The 24,949-nt window shown below is 34.7% G+C and overlaps 2 protein-coding genes across 2 annotated transcripts in view; one reads left to right on the top strand and one right to left on the bottom strand.

The window, feature by feature from the left end:
* LOC102806562 (ubiquitin-conjugating enzyme E2 Q2-like) overlaps nt 1–12,111 on the bottom strand; it is a 32,517-nt gene extending 20,406 nt beyond the window's left edge. The window contains exons 1-2 of the mRNA XM_085507142.1: nt 11,833–12,111; nt 6,846–6,950 (exon numbers count right to left, since the gene is read on the bottom strand). Of these exons, the coding sequence (XP_085363268.1) occupies nt 6,846–6,950; nt 11,833–11,994 (267 nt within the window). The 5' untranslated portion in view covers nt 11,995–12,111. The remainder of the gene's footprint in view (nt 1–6,845; nt 6,951–11,832) is intronic.
* A 223-nt stretch (nt 12,112–12,334) lies between these two features.
* The window catches only part of LOC100368596 (sodium/potassium/calcium exchanger 5-like), a 45,071-nt gene continuing 32,456 nt past the window's right edge, over nt 12,335–24,949 (top strand). The window contains exon 1 of the mRNA XM_006821810.3: nt 12,335–12,702. Within this exon, the coding sequence (XP_006821873.1) occupies nt 12,507–12,702 (196 nt within the window). The 5' untranslated portion in view covers nt 12,335–12,506. The remainder of the gene's footprint in view (nt 12,703–24,949) is intronic.

Below are 24,949 nucleotides of genomic sequence, written 5' to 3'. Positions count from 1 at the left end.
CACATTAAATATAATTTGAAATTACTTAGCTGAAAACTAATTATGCAAATCAGAAAATTAACATGAACAGATTTGATTGTAAACTAATGAGGTCTGCGCAATGTAACAAAAACTCTATGTACCAAGTTTAATTGAAATGTGATTAGAACCAAAAAATTATGAATTATTATGCTAATTGGGGAAATAATATGAACAGAGTTTTACCCCAAACTAATTAGGTTTGTACATTGTCCTAGAGCATCTTTGTACTAAGTTTCATTAAAATGGAAATTAGTACTTTAGATATCAGTGTGAAAGCTTAAAATTGGTTAATTATGAAAATTGGGTAATTAATATGTACAGATTTTAACCCACAATTATCCAGGTCTGTCTATTGTCCTACAGCATCCATGTATAAACATTCATTGATATGTGATGATTACCGTAAAAACCCGCAAATAAGCGCCACCCTCAATTAAGAGCCACTCAGTGAAAATTTGTTACATTTGACCCTCCATTAAGAGCCACCAAGAGTTGAGTGGTTTTGTCAATAAGAACCCTGAAATAAGCGCCAGCCGCCCGGTTGTTTACAATCAGGCAGACACCGAGCTTGTCATGCCTCACTTCCACCTGCATTGTTTATTGCCCCACAGAAGGTGTGAGACAAATAAAGATTATCCCCATAACTTGCCTGATGTCCTGTGTAATTGAGAACGGAAGAATGATAGACGAAAGAAATGCACTGAGAGCGTGAATGTGACTGTCAACTTGTCCATTTTATATTTCTGACACACAATCGACCAATTCACAAACTATTCAGTAGTAACTACTAGTATGTTTTTTGCCGAAACACCGAAGGACACGTTGAGATATTCATTGTCAATGTTGTCTTTATAACCAAGTAAAGAACGTCACGATTTTAGAACGCCTTTATCGGAAAATCGGAGGTATCGAAAATACATTCTCACAGACGGACCGGAACAGGAAGTCAGCAGAAAACAAAAGATTTTTTCCTTAGCGTGGGGGGAATTTGGTTAGCGTGGGGGGAAACAGAGGTGTTAATCCGGTCCTGGCAACGTTTGAGGGATCGTGACGTAGCTCCGACTGTGAGAATGTAATGATTACGCAGCCCACTCTCGCTGATCGTGATTTTGGGTTATTTTTTGCATTTTATTTGAGACGTTCGTTTTTGGATGATTCGAGACAAAATGTTCAGGGAAGTAACAAAATAACTGGCATTAGTTTGGAGAGGACTCTCTTGCCGAAAATAATCAAAATTGAAGTCGAATGGATTAGTTCCACAAACTTGTGCGATCAACTTGTCTTACAGCAAAGTGAAGTCTACGTGACCCGCCTGACCCAAATATTTAAATTAGCTATTTGTGAGAATTGAAAATAATCTGAACTTGTACCAATCAGAAAATGCCTTGTAACAGGCCTGGGCTTTCGTGAATGATTTCGTCTCTCCGATTGGTCACAGGAAATTATTTTTAATACATGTAATTGTTACTTTCTCGGTATCGTTTCGTATTTGGTTATATAGGGGTGGGGCTATAGTTTGACCCTGTTTGCGTGGACTGTGAAGTACGTGAATATCATTATAAGCTGGCTTGATTATGAAACAGGAAATATAAACCAAAGCTGTACTGTCAGACGTCTAGCGCAATTAAAACAATGCCCAAGTACCCAAGCTGTACAAATCTATAGAAAAACGTGTTTTTATTTATTGTTTTTGCCATAAATACAAGTGATTGGGCATCATTTTTATCATTCGTTCCATGCTTCCTTTGCAAGTATGTCCTCTCCTGTTGCTGCTGATCAGATCAATTCTATCCGAAACTATTTTATATTGTCACCAAATCAACCACCACGCCAGCCACAGCCACGCAAGTTATTCCCAGTTTTCAAGAAAAAAGTTTGCCGTACCAAACTTGGTAAACAATTGTACAAGTGATTTGAGTGTTGGGTCAGACACTGAGAGTGCTACAAAATCCGACTTCAGGCATCGCTACGCATTGTCAGTGAAACGTGACTTCAGGCATTGCTACACATTGTCGATGAAACGTCGAATCGTCGTATTTATTTGACATTTGTTATTCCCATAACAGTATTTTTACAGAATAAATTAATTGCAATGATACATCATTAATAATTACTTGTCTGTTTTGGTTGTGTGTGTTTGCCTATCCCCTTCCCTATTTCACAATGAAAAAGTTTGATGACCCTGGTTTAAGAGCCACTGGCTACAGGGTTGTCAACATGTTACCTCAAATAAGCACCACCCAGAAATGAAAGTGTTACAAAGTGGCTCTTATTTGAGGGTTTTTATGGTAGTACCTGAGATATCAGTGTGAAAGTTGGAAATTGGTTAATTATGCAAATTAGGTGATTAATATGCACAAATATTTACCAAAAACTAATTGGGTCTCTGCATAATTTTAGATTCATTGAAATGTGATGATTAGTACTTTAGATATCAGTAGAAAAGCTGAAAATTAATTATGCAAATTAGGTAATTAATATGCACAATTATTTACCCTGAAACTAATCAGGTCTCTGCATAGTCCTAAAGGATCTATGAACCAAGTTTCATTGAAATGCGATGATTAGTACTTGAGATACCCGTGGAAAAGCTGACAATTAACTAATTATGCAAATTAGGTGATTAATATGCACAAATATTTATCCGAAACAATCAATCTCTGCATAGTCCTTGAGTATGTAAGTACCAAGTTTCATTGAAATGTAATGCTCACTACTTATATCAAAAGCTGAAAATTAATTAATTATGCAAATTAGGTAATTACATGTACTGATATTACCATAAAAACTATCAGGTCTGTGCAGTGTCATATGACATCTATGTACCAAGTTTCATTGAAATGTGATGATTAGTACTTGAGATATCAGTGGAAAAACCGAAAATTGACTAATCATTATGCAAATTAGGTAATTAGTATCCACGGATTATTACCAAAAACTAATCAAAACCTAGCATTAGTTCAGAAAATCTATGTACCAAGTTTCATCAAAATCCAATGAGTGGTTGTTTAGATATCAGTGGAACAGTCATGGAACCACTAAAAAATAGCTAATTATCATGCAAATTAGGTAATTAATATGCACGGATTTTTACCAAAAACTAATCAAATCTGCGCATATGTTCAGAGCATCTATGTACCAAGTTTCATCAAAATCCAATGAGTGGTTCTTTAGATATCAGTGGAACAGTCATAGAACAGCTAAAAATTAGCTAATTATCATGCAAATTAGGTAATTAACGAGCATGGATTTTAACCAAAACCTAATCAAAACCTAGCATTAGTTCAGAGCATCTATGTACCAAGTTTCATCAAAATCCAATGAGTGGTTCTTTAGATATCAATGGAACAGTCATACAACAGCTAAAAATTAGCTAATTATCATGCAAATTAGGTAATTAACGAGCATGGATTTTTACCAAAACCTAATCAAATCTGCGCATTGGCCCAGAGCATATATGCACCAAGTTTCATCAAAAACCGATGTATGGTTCTTGAGATAGCAGTGGAACAGTCGGACACACATACACACATACATGTACACACACACATACACACATACACACACACTAACTGCAAAGACTCCCATTTTGTGCTTCGCACATGGGAGTCAATTAATTAAAAATTAATTGTACTTGAGATATTGATGGCTGAAAACTAATTATGTGAATCAGGTAACTGATTTGAACAGATTTGAGTGTAAAACTAATAAGGCCTTCGTAATGTAATATCTATGTACCAAGTTTCATTGAAATGTGATTAGAACAAAAAACTATGAATTATTATTAGAGAATTAATATGAACAAATTTCAACCCAAAATTAATCGGGCATGTTTATTGTTCTAGAGCATTTGTGTGCCAAATTTTATTCAAATGTGATGATCAGTATTTGAGATATCAGTGTTAATTATTTTAATTAGGTGATTAATAAGCATAAATATTTACCAAAAACTAATTGGGTCTCTGCAGTCCTAGGTTCATTGAAATGTGATGCTGAATACTCTATAAAAGTTTCATTAAAATCCAATTAGTGGTTCTTTATATATCAGTGGAACATTCGTGTTAAAAAATTAACTAATTATGCGAATTAGGTAATTACCGGATTCGGCTGATACCCCGCCCTGGGCGATCTTATGGAGGATTCGATTTTTTTAAAGAAAAATGTGGACCAAAAGATCGCCCGGGCGATCTTTTGGCAGATATTACGAGGCCCATCTTGTCTAAAAAAAATAACCCTGCGTTGATAGAAATGGTCTAGAAAAAATAATGTTTCGCGTTGACCAAATATAATCATGCAAAGTATAAATTCAAAGTGTTTTAGAACATTGGTGAGAGGTCGCATTTTACGTGAACAAGAACATGCACTAAGAAGGAAAAGCAAGTCAAAGTCGAAACGGGGTGCATCATGGACATGACACAACACACGCTGCGACAACTGAGTGATTAGCGACATAATTTTGGGACGCAATTGAACTTGAAGTACTTCTTTGCGAAACTTGCTGCGCGGTGATGCTGGCATCAAGTGTGTGTTGACCGAAGTTTGACCCCAAGTCACGCGCTGAACTGGCGCGTTACCTTAGCAACCTTTTTCTTCTTAGCAACCTTCCGCGCATCGATCTAGTAAAATTTTTATTATATCCGACGGTACTGTAATTACGCAACTTGTATGCAACTCTGTACTGGCTTTGAATATATCAACGTCGTTTACTTAGTGCACTGCTTTTCTAATTACGCAAATTTGTTTACAATATTGTACCAGCTCTGAATATTTCAACTTTGTATTAAATGTATTGCTTTCATGATAATTACGCAAACTCAAGTTAATTTTTACTATTGTTAGGGCACTGACCCGGGGTATTGGGTCTGTGAATATTTCAATATTACCGACTTGATAATGCGTTGCATTCGTAATAATTACGCAAACATAAACATTGGCGCATTTAAATCATTAAAAATGATAGTAGTCGGGTATCTACGGAAAGTCGAGAAAATATTTTAAATACTTGTGATTCACCAATGTTCCAATGGTGATTTTTTTATTCGAAATGAAGTGAACATGTAATATAAACCATACCATGCGTCAAGTTAAATTTTACTATAATATAATAAACTCTGGACAGCGCACTTCGATCGCAATATTCACGTACATTTCGACTGAACTCTAATAACCACGCGTTTGAGTTCACGCACTGATATTTAAATTCGAGCCACCCAGCTTGACGCAAATCAATATAGTTACTTGTCATGTGTTCAAAAAATCTTTCAACTCTCACAAATACCATGAAGGCGAAGAGCTAACTGGGGGTTAACTGAAAGAGAACGTCTTTTTTGGAGAAAAAACACGTCAGTACAAGATTATGTGTACAAGGTTAGCTTTATAGAACGTACATGATCGCTTAACTGGAATGCGATACAGACAAAGATTAAACATTACTGATAACAACCAAGAGGCTCGAACCAGGAAGACTTGGATAAATAACATTCTTTTCAAGCGTAGACTTTATTAGAGTGTAATAATACGCAACAACAATTCGTTTACAGCATTGGTTTTATTGAAGTTTTTAATGCTTTTCGGCCTCACAGTGAATTATTTTAGCGTCATATTTGAAATAGGGCGCTCGATACAAGATGTCGGACGGGAAAATTGGGGTCTGTAAAAATGTTTGTTGGTTCAGTCAGGCAATGTGTGGACCAAAACATCGCCCACTATTTGAAACATCGCCCATGGGCGGGGTTTAGGATGGGCGGGGTATCAGCCGAATCCGGTAATATCCACAATTATTTATCCTAAAACTAATCAGGTCACTGCATAGTCCTAGAGGATTTATGTAGCAAGTCTCATTGAAATATGATGATCAGTACTTGAGTTATCAGGCAAAAAGCTGAAAATTAACTAATTATGCTAATAAGGTGATTAATATGCACAAATATTTACCCCAAAACTAATCAGGTCTCTGCACAGTCCTTAAGTAACTATGTACCAAGTTTCATCGAAATGTGATGATTACTACTTGAAATATCAAAAGCTGAAAATTAATTAATTATTCAAATTAGGTAATTAATATGTACTGATATTACCCTAAAAACTATTAGGTCTATGCAGTGTCCTATGATATCTATGTACCAAGTTTTATTGAAATGTGATGACTATACTTGAGATAACAGTGGAAAAGCCAAAAATTGATTAATCATTATGCAAATTAGGTAATTAATATTGCACAGATTTTTACCCAAAACAAATCAAATCTGTGCATTAGTTCAGAGCATCTATGTGCCAAGTTTCATCAAAATCCAATGAGTGGTTCTTTTGATATCAGTGGAACAATCATGGAACAGCTAAAAATCAGCTAATTATCATGCAAATTAGGTAATTAATACGCACGGATTTTTAGCAAAACGTTATCAAATCTGCACATTGGCCCAGAGCATCTATGCACCAAGTTTCATCAAAAATCAATGTATGGTTCTTGAGATATCAGTGGAACAAACACACACACACAGACACGCACACAGACAGACACACTAACTGCAAGACTCCCTTTTTGTGCTTCGCACACAGGAGTAAAAAAAATGAAACTGATTTAACCCCCGTATTCTACTTTTCTTGCTTTATTTTACGGGGGTTATCGGATATAATTGGAGGGCAAATTCAATAAAAGTTCACAATCAGTAGGCATTGATTTTACCTCAGGAAACAGATTTTCACATTCATGAAATCTGTTCTCTGTTGTTTTTTACACACATCTTCACAATTCTAAAAAACTTTTGAATGTTCTGAAATTTCAAACATGTTTAGGGGCAAGAACAACAAGAAAATATACTTACCAATTTAGTTGTACCGCCAATGTCTGTTAACTGTTCAATACTAGTCGATACTACTGGGTCCTCTGATTCAGAAAACCACATGGGCGGTGAGGAGGGATAAGTTTCCTATTAGTAGTGAGAACAGAATACAAGGTAATTCACAAAGCATTAACAATTATGTATGTTGTTGGGGGTATGCTGAACAAGGGAAGATATTGTCCAAGACACGAGTACAGGTTATTGTGTAGCGTAGGGGCAACATAAACATTTCAGTGTAACATAAGAAAAACAAAATTGCTTTAGTTTAAAAGTGGTCAAGGAAACATACAGTACAGAAAACAACCTACTTAACACTTTGACTGTTGAAGATAAGGAAGGAACACTTTTTTATCTTACATGTACATTGGAACGATTGGTGATGCCTCTTATTATAGAGGACATAATGTCAATAACGAGGAAGAGGACAGAGAAAACCATTCCTGAACTATAACAATTTCAAAACACTATTTTTGGAATTCTCACTATCTTGAATAGACACATGTGAGACGGTTGTACTCTGTTACAAATAAAACTGTATCAAACAAAAATTGTAAAGAACTCAAGCTTTGAAAATGTAATATTATCAGCTACACAACATGTAAGTCGCATATATTAATTAACCCTAATAGAGGATTTAGTTTAAGTTAGTTTAATTAATATTACACTTGCTGTCTCTAGAGCTAGTTGACTTGAACTAATTTGCTGATTGATTTTCTTAGATTTTGTAGATATACTTTATGTGCGCTAATCATTTTTAAATATGTAAAATTATTATATCCTTTTTTTTTTCAAATGTGCAGATGGTCTTTTAAGCCAACAATAGTTTTTTGATAGAAACATTATCTCAAATAGTTGATAAAATTTTTAATATTTTTAATTCAATACAAATATTGTTGTAATGAACAAGAATTATACTGAAAGTTTGACTCAGAATGACAGATGTAAGCAAAACATTGACATTCTGAACATTTGAGTCATTGATTTTTTACAACAAATTTATGCTTGAAATGAGACGACTTTCAGCCTTGTGTTGGTTTTTTGGTAAAGTTTGAAGTAACATTCTGTTAGAAAACTATTATATGGTGGACACATCCTGCTGATCCAAATAGGTACTATTGACTAATTCATTAAACTAATTATCTTAACAATGCACTGCTTGTTGTTGTGTTAAATTAATAAACACCTTTTATTTACCAATTTGAATGGTAATTGTGATAGAGCAATGCAAAACACTGCTGAAACAGAAACCAGACAGGCCACATCAACATTCAGAGCAATGCAAAACACTGCTGAAACCAGACAGGCCACATGAACATTCAGAGCAATGCAAAACACTGCTGAAACCAGACAGGCCACATGAACATTCAGAGCAATGCAAAACACTGCTGAAAACAGACAGGCCACATGAACATTCAGAGCAATGCAAAACACTGCTGAAACCAGACAGGCCACATGAACATTCAGAGCAATGCAAAACACTGCTGACCCAAGACAGGCCACATCAACATTCAGAGCAATGCAAAACACTGCTGAAACCAGAGAGGCCACATCAACATTCAGAGCAATGCAAAACACTGCTGAAACCAGACAGGCCAAAACAAAATTCAGAGCAATGCAAAACACTGCTGGAACCAGACAGGCTACATCAACATTCAGAGCAATGCAAAACACTGCTGAAACCAGACAGGCCACATCAAAATTCAGAGCAATGCAAAACACTGCTGAAACCAGACAGGCCACATCAACATTCAGAGCAATGCAAAACACTGCTGGAACCAGACAGGCCACATCAACATTCAGAGCAATGCAAAACACTGCTGGAACCAGACAGGCCACATCAACATTCAGAGCAATGCAAAACACTGCTGAAACAGAAACCAGACAGGCCACATGAACATTCAGAGCAATGCAAAACACTGCTGGAACCAGACAGGCTACATCAACATTCAGAGCAATGCAAAACACTGCTGAAACCAGACAGGCCACATCAACATTCAGAGCAATGCAAAACACTGCTGACCCAAGACAGGCCACATCAACATTCAGAGCAATGCAAAACACTGCTGAAACCAGACAGGCCACATCAACATTCAGAGCAATGCAAAACACTGCTGAAACCAGACAGGCCACATCAACATTCAGAGCAATGCAAAACACTGCTGACCCAAGACAGGCCACATCAACATTCAGAGCAAAGCAAAACACTGCTGAAACCAGACAGGCCACATCAACATTCAGAGCAATGCAAAACACTGCTGGAACCAGACAGGCCACATCAACATTCAGAGCAATGCAAAACACTGCTGAAACCAGACAGGCCACATCAACATCCAGAGCAATGCAAAACACTGCTGAAACCAGACAGGCCACATCAACATTCAGAGCAATGCAAAACACTGCTGAAACCAGACAGGCCACATCAACATTCAGAGCAATGCAAAACACTGCTGAAACCAGACAGGCCACATCAACATTCAGAGCAATGCAAAACACTGCTGAAACCAGACAGGCACATCAACATTCAGAGCAATGCAAAACACTGCTGAAACCAGACAGGCGACATCAACAATTTTGATACATAGTTTTTGTATATGTAGTAGCAGAAACTATCAACAAGTAAAAGTCACTGCCTCTTATCGACGTGCAAGACATACGGGACAGCTATTATTTCAAAACACGAATATTTAAAGTCAAATAAATTTCACAATTGCAGTGAAAAATTCATTGCAGTCCCTAAAGACAAAGTCACTTTGCCCTCACAAATGTTATTAAATCAAAGACAACAGTTTTATAGAACCTTATTTACTTGATTAGTAGTCTTAATATCTCAGAGTTTTTTTATGGTCAAATTAAAAGTCATATTTTTATGTCTCATTATACAAAAACTTTGGTTTATGCACAAGTTTTAGTATTATAAATCACACACTGGTTCCAATCGTAGGTCTTAACCAACTTTTGCAAAACAAATACAGATCATAGTACATGTACATAAAAACTGTCATATATTAATGTTAATGGTAGAAGCACGTTGGTTTGAAACTATAATAAACATTCACAGTTACCGGTGATTAGATCATGGGGGTAAAAAAAAAGTCAAATTAATTGCATTTGATTTTTTTTGTTTCCTATTGTTTAATCCTCTCAACTTGCAGCAATAGTTGTGTTCTCGCTACAAGATCCCGGTGCATGCCACATAATTTCAATCCTATATGTTTGCATACATTGTATTTGTGTTCATTCATGTTCACATTTATTAGGATTCTCTTGACATATACCAAAATCACACCTTCATTTGATTGTCTATTAATTAATTGACCTAAACATGGCAGCTGATATACAAGTTCGAAACACGTGCCTGATGCCAGAGAAGTTACTTAATACTTCTGCATGAGACAACATTTTTTTTTTGAAGAATTATAAATGGCTGTGTCCATCTTTGCCATTTGCTCTTAAGTTCATGACCAAGAACATGATTTCAGCATTAGCACGTTCCAAGTTTGGCTAATTCGAACTGGTCAGACACATTTTAGCACGTGTTAGCATATTTTTCCTTTCTTCTCAAGGGTGATCACTGATGTTTTCTTTCAGCCAACAATGCCATGCATAAACTGCAAGTTTTTCCACAGGGTTTAGTCCTTGTTTAAGGCCTTCCCTGTAAATGTGTCATTACATTAGGGCTTAAACTTTACGGGCACATAAAAGGCAATTGCCTTGATGCCCAATGAGTTTGCCTTGATACATATTCCCTATTCTATTTCTAAAATGCCTAAGCAATTCCATCAATTTTGCCCCTAGAAATTGGAATGTCAATAAATGCGATTTGTCTTTTCAAGAAAATATTAATAGGAACATAATTTTTCTTTTGCATTAAATTTTAAAATCATGTAGAACAGTTGTCTCATTTCCATGAAAAGTTTATTTTTATTTTGCTTCTCATTAAACGGGGGTTAAAATAGAAAATTTCACCAACATGCACAGCGAGCAAGTTGTAAGGAGAATTACTTGCATCAAGGTCAGAATTGAGAGTGGCACAAAAACACAGAGGATCCAGTGATGACTTTAATGTGTTAATTTATTTTAATCTTAGTCAGAACTGCAGTAAACTGCCCTAACCCAGGTACCATTAGATAAGATCAGAAAATACACACTTCCTGGTCAGCCATGATTATACAGAGTTGTAATCATCAAGTTAGCTATTGAAGTAATGTTCAACTTGGCAGTGATCACATATTTTCATCTCCATCAACAGATTACACTTGAATGTTCCAACTACTCCATGTCTTTAATCCCAAACTCTTATTTGTGTGTTTAGTACAAAATACAGGGAAATGTTATTAAATACTATCACAGAAACACTAAAAATAGTAATTGTTTATATACATTATAACAGGCTGGAAACGTGACTTTAAAAAACCCACATTTTATCACCAGCCAATCAAAATATTCACTGCTATTTATATGAACATTCACCTTGTTTTGAATCGAACATTTGTCAATCTCGGGAAATATTGTAACTGTTCCCTCAATCTCAAGGTTGAACGGAGAAAGAAACGTGAAACATGTCGCACGTGAATCACGCGACGGGTCATCGTACTCGGTACCCACACTAGGGTTGAATTCGGTGGTGGCAGAGGTGAGTGTGACGCAGTCGTTTCAATGTTGGCATTAGTAACCCACGTTACAGATAGTAATAATTTTGAAATAAAAGATGTTGATGTCGAACTACAAAAGGAAAATCAATCAGCTTTCTCCGTAAATAATTGGATACGTTACTCATCGCCACAGAACAAAGCGGACATTTGTTCGGACACGGATATGTGTTCAGAAAATGCAGTTTTGTTGATCACAGTATTGAACGGATTGTAATTATGTCGACTAAAGTTGATCACTATCTATCCCCTACACCAACTTTCAGCCTTCGATGTCTATAAACGCAATAAAGCGTTGACATTTATAAAATGGTACTTACTGTGATATTGCAATGAATGAGAAATTCTTCGCCATTTGAGCCGATGAACTTGAAAGTCAGTTCGTCTACAGTAGCTGACACTACCCGAAAACGACTGTCATCTTCATTGAATGCAGCTTCGAGTAGCTTAAGCTCTTGCTTGAGAGAATAGAAGCACGCCATTTTCACATTTTAACCACAAAAATACAAAATATTCCCTAAAATAGTACCTCTGTTTTCTCCTGTGCAAACTTTTATTTTCCAAAATGGCGGCCTTTGCCGGATTGCGCATGCCCCTTTAATATACCTCACTCAACAGCACTTATTTTAAAGAACAAATTAACATTTCTGTCTCTGAAAAAAAAAAAATCCATCACTTTTATTCATTACATATGAATAACAATAAGTGATAGATTGATATGTATAATACGTGGTGCGTGTAAATATGATAAAAATAGAGACAAATTTGCACTTGTACAAATTTTTGCGTGAGGTTAAACCAGCTCATTGACCACACGAGGGCGCCACACTTAAAAATAATTTAAAAACCACGATTTGCGATGTTGCAGATTCACTTGTCAATTTCCATCGCTACAAGGCGGCACGTTGCTGGGTTCGCGATGTCAGAGACGTGGCTTGGACCAGTAATCAATGATAGTTGATTGTATCGCCGCGTTCGACTTGTCATAGGTGACATGGCTTCCGAAAACACTGAGTCGACGCCTGACATTCGTAAATTCTTGCGGAAAAAAGTAACAACGAGAAACCGTCTGCTTCTGTGCGGATATTCAATATTCGCTGGCGCATTGGCAGTGGCATACATCAGTAAATCACTAGCGAGCTCAGGGGAACCAAACGAGCTTCTTGATCGTCTTAGGAAGAGATCTACAGGTAAGCTAAACTAAAGCAAATATGTGAAAACAATGTACGTTTTCGTTCACTAATTAATTTGTCACAACTTTTGACAGCGATTCAGAAATTCAGTGTTATAAAATTGATAAACATGTCCTTACATACGACATCAGGGATAAACGTAAACCAAAATCTCAACTAAATCAAAACCTACAGTCAATTCGATTTTAGCACAATTCATCATGACATGCGAGCACGCTCCATTATCGTATAAGAAAGTCCAGTGCATGATCCACTGAAACCTATATGTGAATACCCGCTACGAAATCGCCATACGAGTGGACCGACAATATGTTAGTAGTATACCGAGAGCGTGGGCATGAACCTTGTATTTTCCCGCAACGATGATTAAACGCTTTCAAATTAGGGCCATCCTTATTAAATTATAAATAAAAAAAAAATTAAAATTCATGATAAAGTTGGAAAAAAATACAAGTCATGTTGCCATGACTTTGCCCTGATAAATATTGTTCAGGTTTAGGCACCTACCAGCATATCCACTCTCGGTTAACAACCCTTTTCATCGGTCAGCTCATGTCAATATGGGGTTTCCATGTTAAAAATAGAGATGTTCACCTATCATTGAGTGTGTGCTGCATGCTATGTGTATACTAGCTCAAAGATCAACCAGGCAATGTATGTAGCTGTCATAGCGGGATGATCATCTGCAGGACAGTGCATGGTACAAACTTTCATACTTTGTCAGGTAATTAAATTTTTTTTTTAATTTAATAGTTTTGGAATCTTTGTTATAGGAGTCATAGGAAGTTTTATTTGTGAAGTTAGAAATGTTCAATGGTGCAAATCAACAAATGCAATCAAGGATATGCATTGTAATAAGGGGCTGGTGGTAATTAAAATATGTGCTTAGCAAACCTTATCTCTTCATTTTAACTTTCAACTCCCCATAAAGAATCTTTGCAATTACTAAAAAATAAAAATTATGAAACATTAAGCTTTATCTTGTCAGGCACAACATTGTGGTATTTGCACACTGTAATTGAAATTATTTTTGATCACTTTGTTCCCTGAACGAAGAGATTACATTTTGATGTATGTTTTTTTTTTAAATCGTCGTGGTCTCCAAACACTCAATGAGTATGAAAGAACTGTAGCAAAAAAAAAAACCCGAGACAGACACTAACAATTTCATGAAAAGATTTACGCAAATATGTTTTTGTTGCAATTTCTTGTGATTGCTTCCTTCATTGCATGTCATCTTTGCATAACCCTTATCTGTTGTCAATCTCTGTGCAGAGTATTTCCCATGATGCATTATTCCCCTTGCACCACTGCAACTTCAAATTTCATCCCAAATATGGATTATTTAATACTAGTATGAGTATCATTGTTGAGATCATCAATACCGTATTTGCTTTATTATTAACATGTATACTTAAGTAAATGATATAGATGCATTTATAGCCATGTCAGTCATATTTTAATGATCTAGTAATTTTTGTTTAAGTGTGCACTTCTAATAGATCAAGTACAGTGTATCTTTTCATGACAAAATAAAGATTTTTGGAGATGGCTGAAATTTTGGAAGAAAAATTAAAATTGTATTGTTTGAGTGGCTCAATTATTATAGAGGGGGCTTGAAAGAGATGACCCAGGTGACTTGATAGTTGTGTTCACGTTACACGAAGTACAGGCTAAGATTTAAGCTGATTTAGGCTTATCTAGCATATTTGCATTTCGGCTAGACCAAATTGCGTCCACGCACAGGGAGGGCCAGTCGTTAGCACGGGCTAAGGGGTGCCATTAGTCGGTGACCTTTGGTAAGCCGCTAATTACGAACGAAAAATGGATGACACGCGCGAGGTTCTATTTCTGCTGCTGGCATGTTTCGTTCTAATTTTGAAGTGACGTGCACAGGAACGCGAGAGAAGACGGACCCAACTTATTTGGATGCACAGAAACAGCATACAACGGGCGTAACAGAATACAGCGTTTTATTAATGCATGTCGTAGACAGCAAACCAAATTTATTTTGTCTACGATTGGAGCTGCTGTACGCTCTACTACAGTGACCCGATTAGTGTGGAAGTGAGCACGGAGTAATGACTGGTGGAATAGTGTCGTTATACGAACATGGGACAATTTTCACACCCAAAGGTCGCCGCAGAGGGTGCTTAGTCCTGGGCTAAGCGTTCACGCATACTTTGTTAGCCTGTGCTAAGGTCTAGACCGCGTCTTAAATTCGGATCAGATTTAACCCGTACTTAGCATTCCTTAGCCCGTGCTAAGCGTTCACGCACGTTTTCTTAGCACGGGCTAAGGAATTTGACCTCTTAGCCCGTGCTAAGGAGCTGTGCGTGAACGCAACTAATGTAAGAACAATAAAAAATGTTTGTGATTTAAAAAAAAAAAAAAAAAAACTGGAAGGGATTACAGAAAGATTAAAGTACATTTATTTTTTATCTGTGGTCACTCTATTGTGATGTGTTCAGTGTGATTGACATATGTTGTACAGTATGCTTGTCAATTGCATTGTTTACAAACAAATTTAAATTTTGTGATAGAGCCTTCAAGCAATACTAAAAAACAATTTAGAAATTCTTGTATACCCAGCCAGCCAGCCAGCCAGCCAGCCAGCCAGCCAGCCAGCCAACCAGCCAGTAATAAAGAACTGGCACACAACTGTATTCTCTACAGTTATTATATTGGAAGTATTAATTTAATAATTCATATCTGGACCTCCATTTATTTAAACCTTTCACCAGAGACAAATTTGATTTGGTAACAACAAATTTTGCCAGTTTTACAACCAGTGGCTTATATATTAAAGGCTGAATTAAAAAATAAGTTTGGTTCTAAGCCTACAAGAAACCTTTTTTCGGCCAAATATTGGCCAAATTGGCAAGACTTTGTTTCTAAAAACAAAATCCGTATTTAAACTATAGATTATTACAGTGTGGTTCTGATGACCCTACCCCACCTAAAATTTATTGTCTACCCTGTATTTTTTTTTTGCCAAGACATGTGCAAGGTAATCACAAGACAAGTGAAAATAAACATGTATTACTGTAAAACCATTTATTTTCACTATTTTGAGCATATTCACCGGGTTTTACGTTATTGAAAACATTAAGTTTGATTGTTATTTTACCCGCCCAAATGGATTTAATTTAGCCAATTTTCTAAAAAAAACCAGCTGAATAATTAATACATTTACAGTATTTAGAATGTTCGATGAAAAAAAACGAACAAATTTAATTTAAATCTGACTAACCTTACCAGTTTTTGAAGTGCATGTTATCAGAACCGAATAGTTTATTTTTCTTGGCCGTAAATACATCAGTTTCCCCTACAGGTATCGAACAGCCAGAGAATTTTATTGCAGTGCAGGTAATTAACTTATCACAAATTTCAGTAATACAAACCAGAATAGAATACTCTCAGCTTTAATTTTCAACATAACCTTAATTTCCAAGGAGGATATTGCAAAGCTTTGCCAAGAGACTTTCAGTTGTATCGTTAATGTCTTTTGTAATTTGTTTTTTATAAGTTTCAGTCACACATTAAAGTTATAGAACATCTCATTTCCTGGTTTAAATAATTCACTGAACCATAAAGAGCGTAATTACCAATTATGTATGTAATTAACCAAATTTAGCAGAAAAAAAACATATGAATGATTAAACAAGCATTAATCATAAAACTTAATTGTATCCATTATGTACTTTAGTTAAAAAAAACCTGTAAATCTGTTAATTTTTGCTTCAAGGAATTTTCACGATTGAAGGATTTTCTGGCATTCGTAAAGAATTTTTTTTTCCAAAACTCACTCACACTTTGTGTCATCGAACATCTGAAAATTTTCATTACGACAAAATTTGCTGACTCGTGAAAATATTTCTCGCCAAATTAAAGCTGTTTATTTACTGGGTTTAATTTTAGTGGATTTGATGCAGGTATTCACAATATAGGTTACTGAAAGGGAAACTGTATATTCCATGCGAGATTTATTCACTGGGTTTTAATTTAAGACATTTCATTTAGAATGGAATAAAACCAATTCCAATAATACAGTGCCTAAGGAAATTCAAGCACAATTCAAAATTATATGTAGTTTTCATCATACTTTTATTATTAAGAGTCCGTACTTTTAAAAAAAATGGAAATAAAGAAAAAAAAAAGGTCCCTTGTTTCTATGGTGAGATTATTTATTCATATCTCGAAATTTTGCTTGGCGACATGGAAGGAAAATCTTGTATTATTATTGATATAAAATTTAACATTGTGAAACCATTTGAATAAAATTTACATAATTTAGTGAGTTTCCAGGGTTAATACTAGTTTTCCATTATATATGATGGGAGGTTTTCTCCCATAATGCATTGCATTTATGTGCAGAAACATGCTCAGTAGAAGAAAATTTGAATTTGGCTGAAACTGCCTCAAGCAAAGTCATAAATGCAAAGGATACTGCAAAATCTTGAAATTTTACATAACGAAAGGTTAGCGTCATTAAGTCAATAAAATCTGTTGTAATTGTAGCTGCCGGGGTATATGTACCTGCTTTATACTGATCTTCACAATAACAGTGGTTACTGAACTTCTTTTTGCACAAAAAATGGGTCAAACATCCATGAAAATGGCAATTGTTGTACCATTAGTTTCTAAGGTCTCATTATATTTCAAAATTTTGTTCATAAAAATATCATAGAATACCATTTTGTTTGATGTAAATGACATCCATGATCAAAAAAGCTAAAGCTTCAACAACAAAATACATAACAATAACAGAAATTCCATTTAAAAATGGATTGGAAAAAACAATCATAACAAATTATTAAAAAATTGTGATGAATACTATTATTTTTTTTTTAAAATAATTCTTTAACATGGATTTCTATGGTAATTATTATTTTTTGAAAATTTTCAGCCATTTGTTCTGATCAATAATTAATTACATAACATAAATTGAAAACAAAACAAAATTGTGATGCTTTTCACCCCCATTAAATAATATATAATTTAAATTAAAGGACGGCCGGTGCTGGTACAATGTATCTTGTATTCCATATGGTTCCATCTGATATACGTAACATATAAGAAGACATTTCGCTGTTTACACAAAATTCAAACACTGTGTGATATCTACTGCTTTAAAAAAATTGTTTGTTTTTTTAGGATTTCTAGAAAAAATATACACTAATAAACTGAAATAGTAAATGTTCTGACGGATTCCTGGTGCATGTGATACTGTGAACTGGTAGATTTGTTATGCAATTTGATGATTACATGTATATGTCATTCATGAAGACAAAATTTCGTGAAAGTCTCATTTTTGGATTTTTACCAACTCACAAAATTAAAGTGGTTTACAGTATACTGTTCAATATTGTCAGCAAATTATATCGGTGATCACGACTCTCGGTCACTAATTTATGCATATTCAAATTCATCAAAAGACGAGAATAATTGAATTGCAACAGTCAATACATGTATGTACATGTGGCATATGTTTTGTTACCGGTATATTGTATTGTTAAATTTATGAAAACGTAAGACAAACAGATCTACATGTATATAATTGTATATAAATATAACTGCGTTGCAAATTATTTGTGTAGAGTATTGACTGCATACATCACATTTTTAACTAATTTTTGTATTCGTGACAGGTGAATCTGTCTCAAATTCATTACCGATTTCAGGTCGTTTTATCAGGTATGAATCAAACAATTCGGACGGTCAACTGTATATAACAAATCATTTACTCAAAAATACCTCCTCGACTGGGAATTGAACCCAGGCCGACCGCGTGACAGGCGGAGATACTCACCACTATACTATCGAGGAATTACCTGAACATACTTTCAACACTCGCGATTTTCAGTGATCTAATGCTCAATTTCTCCATCTGTAACTTCCTTCACTGCAACATGTGGAGATAATCACAATGTAACGATCGATTAATTGCATAATCTTCAGGGATTTCCAAGTCACAGATTCATTGAGTTGAAGAATTCTGTATTTGTGACAGGTGAATCTGTCTCAAATTTGTCTGTGTAAACAAAATCTCTATGTTCTGAGTTGATTTTGATTTGTGTTAATGCATATTAAGTAGCTAATTTGCATATTAATTATCTCGTTTCAGCCTCTGTATATGCAAAATTCACAAAACGTCAGAACAGATATTGATCAAATTTGCTATATTGGCGCTGAAAATCTGCTGGTTGATGAACCTAAACTGTAATGTCATTGCTCCTTCACTGACTGTTGAAAATTTTCATTTTCTAGATAATTTTTTTTATAAAACAACAATGATTGAATATATTCTGTATTGACACGGAAGTTTGGCATAGTTTAACTTTGATTGATTCATCAATGTACCGGTAATTTGTCTTGCATTGTTTCACAAAACCATAAAATTCAGGATTGTTTTTAACCGTCTTTCTTTTGCACATAAAATGTTAGGGAAATTGTCTAAAATCTTGATTGAATGAATTTAGTGAAAATTACAGAAAATTTGAACAATTATTTTGAGCGAGAGAAAACAATTTGCTGCTCAAGTGTTAAATCTTTTTTACAACTGGTATACACTTTCGAGCATTAAAATGTTCAGAATGTGTTGGTGAATTGATCAGAAGAATTAAATATTTGTTTCTGTGGATATATATAGACTATTATATAGATTATCAGACTACTGTTTTGCCCAGACTGCTACTATGAGGACCATATGCTGCATATTTTTCCCCTGCTTTTTTTCAGTCCCTGTTCAGACATATCGGAAATCTGATCGAAAACAGTACACATGTTTTTTAATCTTCCTGAAATGTCAGCTCCCTCATTTTGCTGAATGCTTTCATAGGTTCCTTTTTCGCAAAAAGTCGTCTGGCAAGAAAAAACAAATGCTTTTACCCCCCCGGTAAATGCCATACAGACAGCCTGATATGATAGGGCAAGCAGCCTGTCAGAATATCGGAAAATTGTATCGAGAGAGAGAGAGAGAACAAGAAATAGAACAATGTTTCTCTAGTGTGATAACTTTTATTATTAGTTCCCATTTAATGTTACACAATCATCATAATCATATTCCTGACATGGTTATATTCCAGCTCTATTACTATAAACAAAACTATATATCTTAAATTTGATAACTAACGGGGACTGTGCCATGCATGGCTTGTTATAATATTTAGTTAAAATGTTTGGTAAATATTGTTTTTTTCAACTTCTTATTGTAGACCACCAGTCTGATTGCTTTGATATTTTATATGTGAAGATTTTGATTTGTTCATTTTGTGGCGGTAACATCAAATTGCAAATTTGTGTGAATTTATTTTTGGTTGTAAAATGCTATTTTCAACTTCTTGAAAAAAGCTTGCCCAATTTGCTTTGATTTTTCTTTTACAATGTATATATGTCTGCCAACAGGCTGCCGGATTATTGTGAGCCTTTGACCATTTTAAAACAACTTTTGTTGCCATTATTGCTAATAATTCTGGGCTGAGTAATTACCTACAACTGAATGCAGTCTTAAACCCAACTGTGGATTTTACTTTATACAGCACATCGTAATACAACAAAATATTTTAAAAAGATAAAAACATATTGAAATTAGTCGAATCTATATTTTGGTGATTGAGGCAATATCAAATTGCAATGTTGTGTCATTGTCAGTAGGTCCAAGTTGAATGAATACAACAATTAGTATTATTTAACACTTGCATCCCACGGATTGAGTTTAACAATGATTTGATGAAGATTACAACTAAAGTCAAGTCTAAGTACAGTGCCTAAAAATTTACCAGAAAATGTTTGTGACAATCTTCCTGCCAGGTGACACCTCGCCCCTTCACTGATTATCTTTTTTCACAATAATTTGGCAAAAATGATGTTTCAGATTGAAATCACAACTGGGCACACCTGAACACGTTTATTTTAGAATCAGCCCACCATGCATATTTTATCCTCAGTTTTGCTTAGATTGAAAAATGTTTAAAAAAAAAAAAAAAATGAAGCACATGCTGCTTTAATGACCTTTGACCTTGACAAATGACATGCATGCATGCATGCATACATACATGCATACATACATGCATACATACATGCATGCATACATACATGCATGCATGCATACATACATGCATACATACATGCATGCATACATACATACATGCATACATGCATACATGCATACATGCATACATGCATACATGCATACATGCATACATACATACATACATACATACATACATACAAGTTTATTCGTGTGCCAGTTTGCGAGGCAATTACCTGGAGCTTAGCGTTGATTTGTATTTGAGTTGGCAAAATTGTTGGCATCATATTGTACAGGCTTTACATAAACCAACTTTAAAATAGATACATTTCCACACAAATTTATCTTTATCTTTTAATGTTGATGACGAATATCGGTACTTTTAATTTTGATAATTTAAAAAAGGGACGGCCCCTCCCATTTGAAGGGGGAGTATTTAGCATATCAGGTATGTGTCAAATACAACAAAATACAACTGGACAATGTTTTTTGTTTTGCAAAAAACATTTCTCACTTTTTAATAAATACACCATAATTTTTAATAATCATGACTTGTTGGTAATTTTGGAAAATATTGTCCATTTGACCCAAAGTTAATTAAAGCATCAAAAATTGGGTGTGAATGGTGTTTAATTTAGGGTTATAAGCAATACAAATCTGCAGCATACAAAAGTGTGCATTGTCAGTAGGTATGTTTTTCAGAAAAGTTCTTCTCAGACAAAACATTTAATTACTTGGATTGGAGAAACTATTTTTACTATAACAGAATTTAATAACTGTAAACCTTCATATTTTCACTGGGACAAATTTCAGAAAAGCCACGACTTCAAGTTTTAAAGATCCCTAATTAATGTCCTTCACGGCTACTAAATTTCAGGATTTTACCTGATTCCCGGAATTTGTGAATACTTGTCTCTCTTGAAAAATTAAATGGTATACAGTTGACTGCCAAATTTACACTGCCTGAAATTTATGAGTGCTTTATTGTAATGGATGTCATTCGATCACCAGCATGAAATTTTGCTGGTACACTATTTTTCTCTGGATGACAAAATTCACCAAAAAATTTTTTTAATATATATAGATAGATAGATAGATAGATATTATTTCTCTATAATAATGTTTTATTTTTCGATGCCAATATACATGTACATGCTAGTATTTAAAACTGTTAAATTTTCAATCCTGAATATTTACATGTGACTTGATCCAATGTATGAATGACCTTAGTGAAAATTTTACTTCAATTTTTTGAACTTTTTGTCTTATCTGAACAACTTCAAGAATTATTAATCACGTGACATACATGTAATGCTTAATGACATTTTTTTTTATAGAAACTTGTTGTAGTCTGTAAAAACTGTTATTAAAGAGTTGTCTTTATATTATTTATATGTATTTATATTATTTTTCTCAGAAACCAGACCCATTTCCATCATTTTTGAAAATAAAATTAGTCCCTTGGATGGTTTCCATCTCAACGAGGGTGTCCCAAAAATAAAATATTATTGAAAAAACAAATCTGAAGAAATAAAAACTGAATTTTCTATGCCTGAAAAATTAAATAAAAACTTAAATAATTGAAATTTTCTATATCAGGAAGTGCTTCTGTCGCAAAAATAGTTAGATCTACTTTTTAAGGCATTAACTTCCTTTAAATGAAACTAAATTGATAAAGTATAAGCCTGTAAAATCTGTCCAATGCATATATTCAAATGCTTCCCCCATTTGAAGGCATGTACCATGTGTTATAGGTAGTCAGGTCAGATTGAGTTCAATTCAATTAGTTTTTTCTAAAAAAATTTCTCATTTTCGCCATCATTAGTTCCCTGTGCAATGAAAAGAATGTAATTGAATTAAAACATTATAGCCTTCATCTAAATTCCTGTTAGATTTTAATAGACAGTTTTTCTTGAATTTTACAAAATGTGGCTGCATATGAAATGTTTTTGACTCCTCAAAACATAGATCACATATTATTTCATACTATTTTCATTATTAAATTCTGTCATTGATCAGGTTTCAGTTAGAATGTTGAACGTAATACTCAGTAAAGTGTCAGTAGTCTAATTTTGTCATGCTCAATATGTGACATGTACAATATGTGTGCATTGGTGACTTCACAATTTCGCTCCATACGTTTACAGCAGCATACAGAGCTGTATGCTTGTCAATGTGTTAACATATTGGAACCCGTGCATGCAAATGTTAGAATTTATTATTGGCAGTTTACAGGGCTGTGTGTGTGTGTGACTGTGATAAGGTTTATATTTTGAATCCTGTAAAATCAAGAATATTTTTGTTGGAATGAATTTCAGGATGGAATTTGTTCTTTGAACATTTCTTCACTATTTTATGTGCATGTAAACAAAAGTGTAACACGCATCATCTGCTTACAGGCTTCAAAATGGCTGAAATGAATGGAGAAAAAAAAAACGTCAACAGATGTGTTAATGTTGTTGGGATCTCATTGAGAGTGAAAGAGACGTGCTCAGGACTTGTTTTTCCCCTTTATAAAGTGTTCTACTCTCTTCTGTCATCATGTTCAGTTTCACATCCCAGTTACATGCATGTAGGTCAGGGGAATAGTACAATGCCACAATGATGAAAGAATATATAAAACAAATTGAGAGGTAAAGACAAGTCTCACAGCTCTCTCTCACTCTCAATGGGATCTTAGCGGCCATTAATGCAACTCTGCCCCTTCACTTATTGAGGACTTTGTCACCTTCCATAAGTATGTCTGTCCCCTAGAAAAAAAAATAGTTATATTCCAACACCCATCAACTCGGTGACACCCACCCCATCTGTACACCCACCAACTCAATGACAGCCACCCTATCCGTACACCCACCAACTCAGTGACAGCTACCCCCATCATACACTAACCACAGTCAGCTGGCGCACACGTGATACATGCGATATTTACTATTCGGGGGACGCCATCTTGAATAAAGAAACAAGTTGTGAAACACGTTTTTCAGATTCCTACAAATCAGGAAAAAAATACTAATCTTTCACAGCCAAACGATTCGCTGAGATAATATTAAGCCAACTGCTAACAAAATTCGACCTTAAATACGAACACCTAATGACAAGAAGAACATAGAACACTGTCCTGGGGTATTTGAAACTGAAATTGTCATCTGACTGTAAGGCTGTCACTGATTGGCTGCTGAGTTTAAATGACAATTTTTGGTTTCAAATACCCCAGGAAAGTGTTCTGCTATGTTCTTCGTGTTATTAGGTGTTCGTAGGTAAGGGATTTTTGAATCTAATAATTTTTGAATCTTAAATCTAATGATACAAGCTGACAATAAGTACTTATTACTAATCTTTACATCATAATTCACTCTGGAAACTAAAATTTAATTTTACATTTGTGTGATTTGAGTTAACTGAACAATATGATTATCCTGTCTCACGATAATGTGCTGTTCAGATTCATTGAGCTTCATTTACAAGACCCTTAGTGTTTAATATGGTTGATGTATTAAAATGTTATTTATAATATTTACCACATGATAACATGCTATTCTAATTCAATGAGACCAGATACTGGTTGATTAATATGGTTGATGTATTAAAATGTTATTTATGATATTGACTACACAATAATAATATGCCTACCTGATTCAGTGAGCTTACCAGACCATGGTTGTTTAATATGGTTAATGTATTAAGATGTCATATACAGACCTCCCAGAAATATGTATATCGCACTGCACGCATTTACTGTCTACAATGTCTGGTTTGAATATATTTATATATTAAAAAAAATATGCATTTCTACACAAAATAAACAGAAAAATACAATTGTCATACAGGATCAACAATCCAAACTAAAGTATGGAGAAGACTGTGTTAACACAAGCTCATGAATATTCATGAAATAATAGAATGTGTAGATTGTCAATAATGCATTTGTGTACTTCTTTGCTTAATAACTTCTCTGAGCAGTTTTGCCATGGTATCAGCGGTTTTGACACATGTTCACTTCAAACTTTTTCTTGGATGCACCTGTGAGTCGAACAACTCCCAAAGGTTCTCAATAAGGTTCAAATCTGGAGACAGTGCAGGCCAATTCAAAGTGGTGAAATTGCCAAAATGATATCTGTAGTCTTGTTGATTATTTACGAAATCTTTTGTAAAAAAACATTATGCATCTGATACTCGGACCTTGACAGGAATATTCTAGTCCTGAAGCGAGTT

This window comes from Saccoglossus kowalevskii, chromosome 13 (genome assembly GCF_978046115.1).
Source record: "Saccoglossus kowalevskii chromosome 13, keSacKowa6.1, whole genome shotgun sequence".
Classification (NCBI taxonomy): Eukaryota; Metazoa; Hemichordata; class Enteropneusta; family Harrimaniidae; genus Saccoglossus; species Saccoglossus kowalevskii.
Note: the sequence above shows the minus strand (reverse complement) of the source record. Positions and strands in the feature narration are given on the sequence as shown.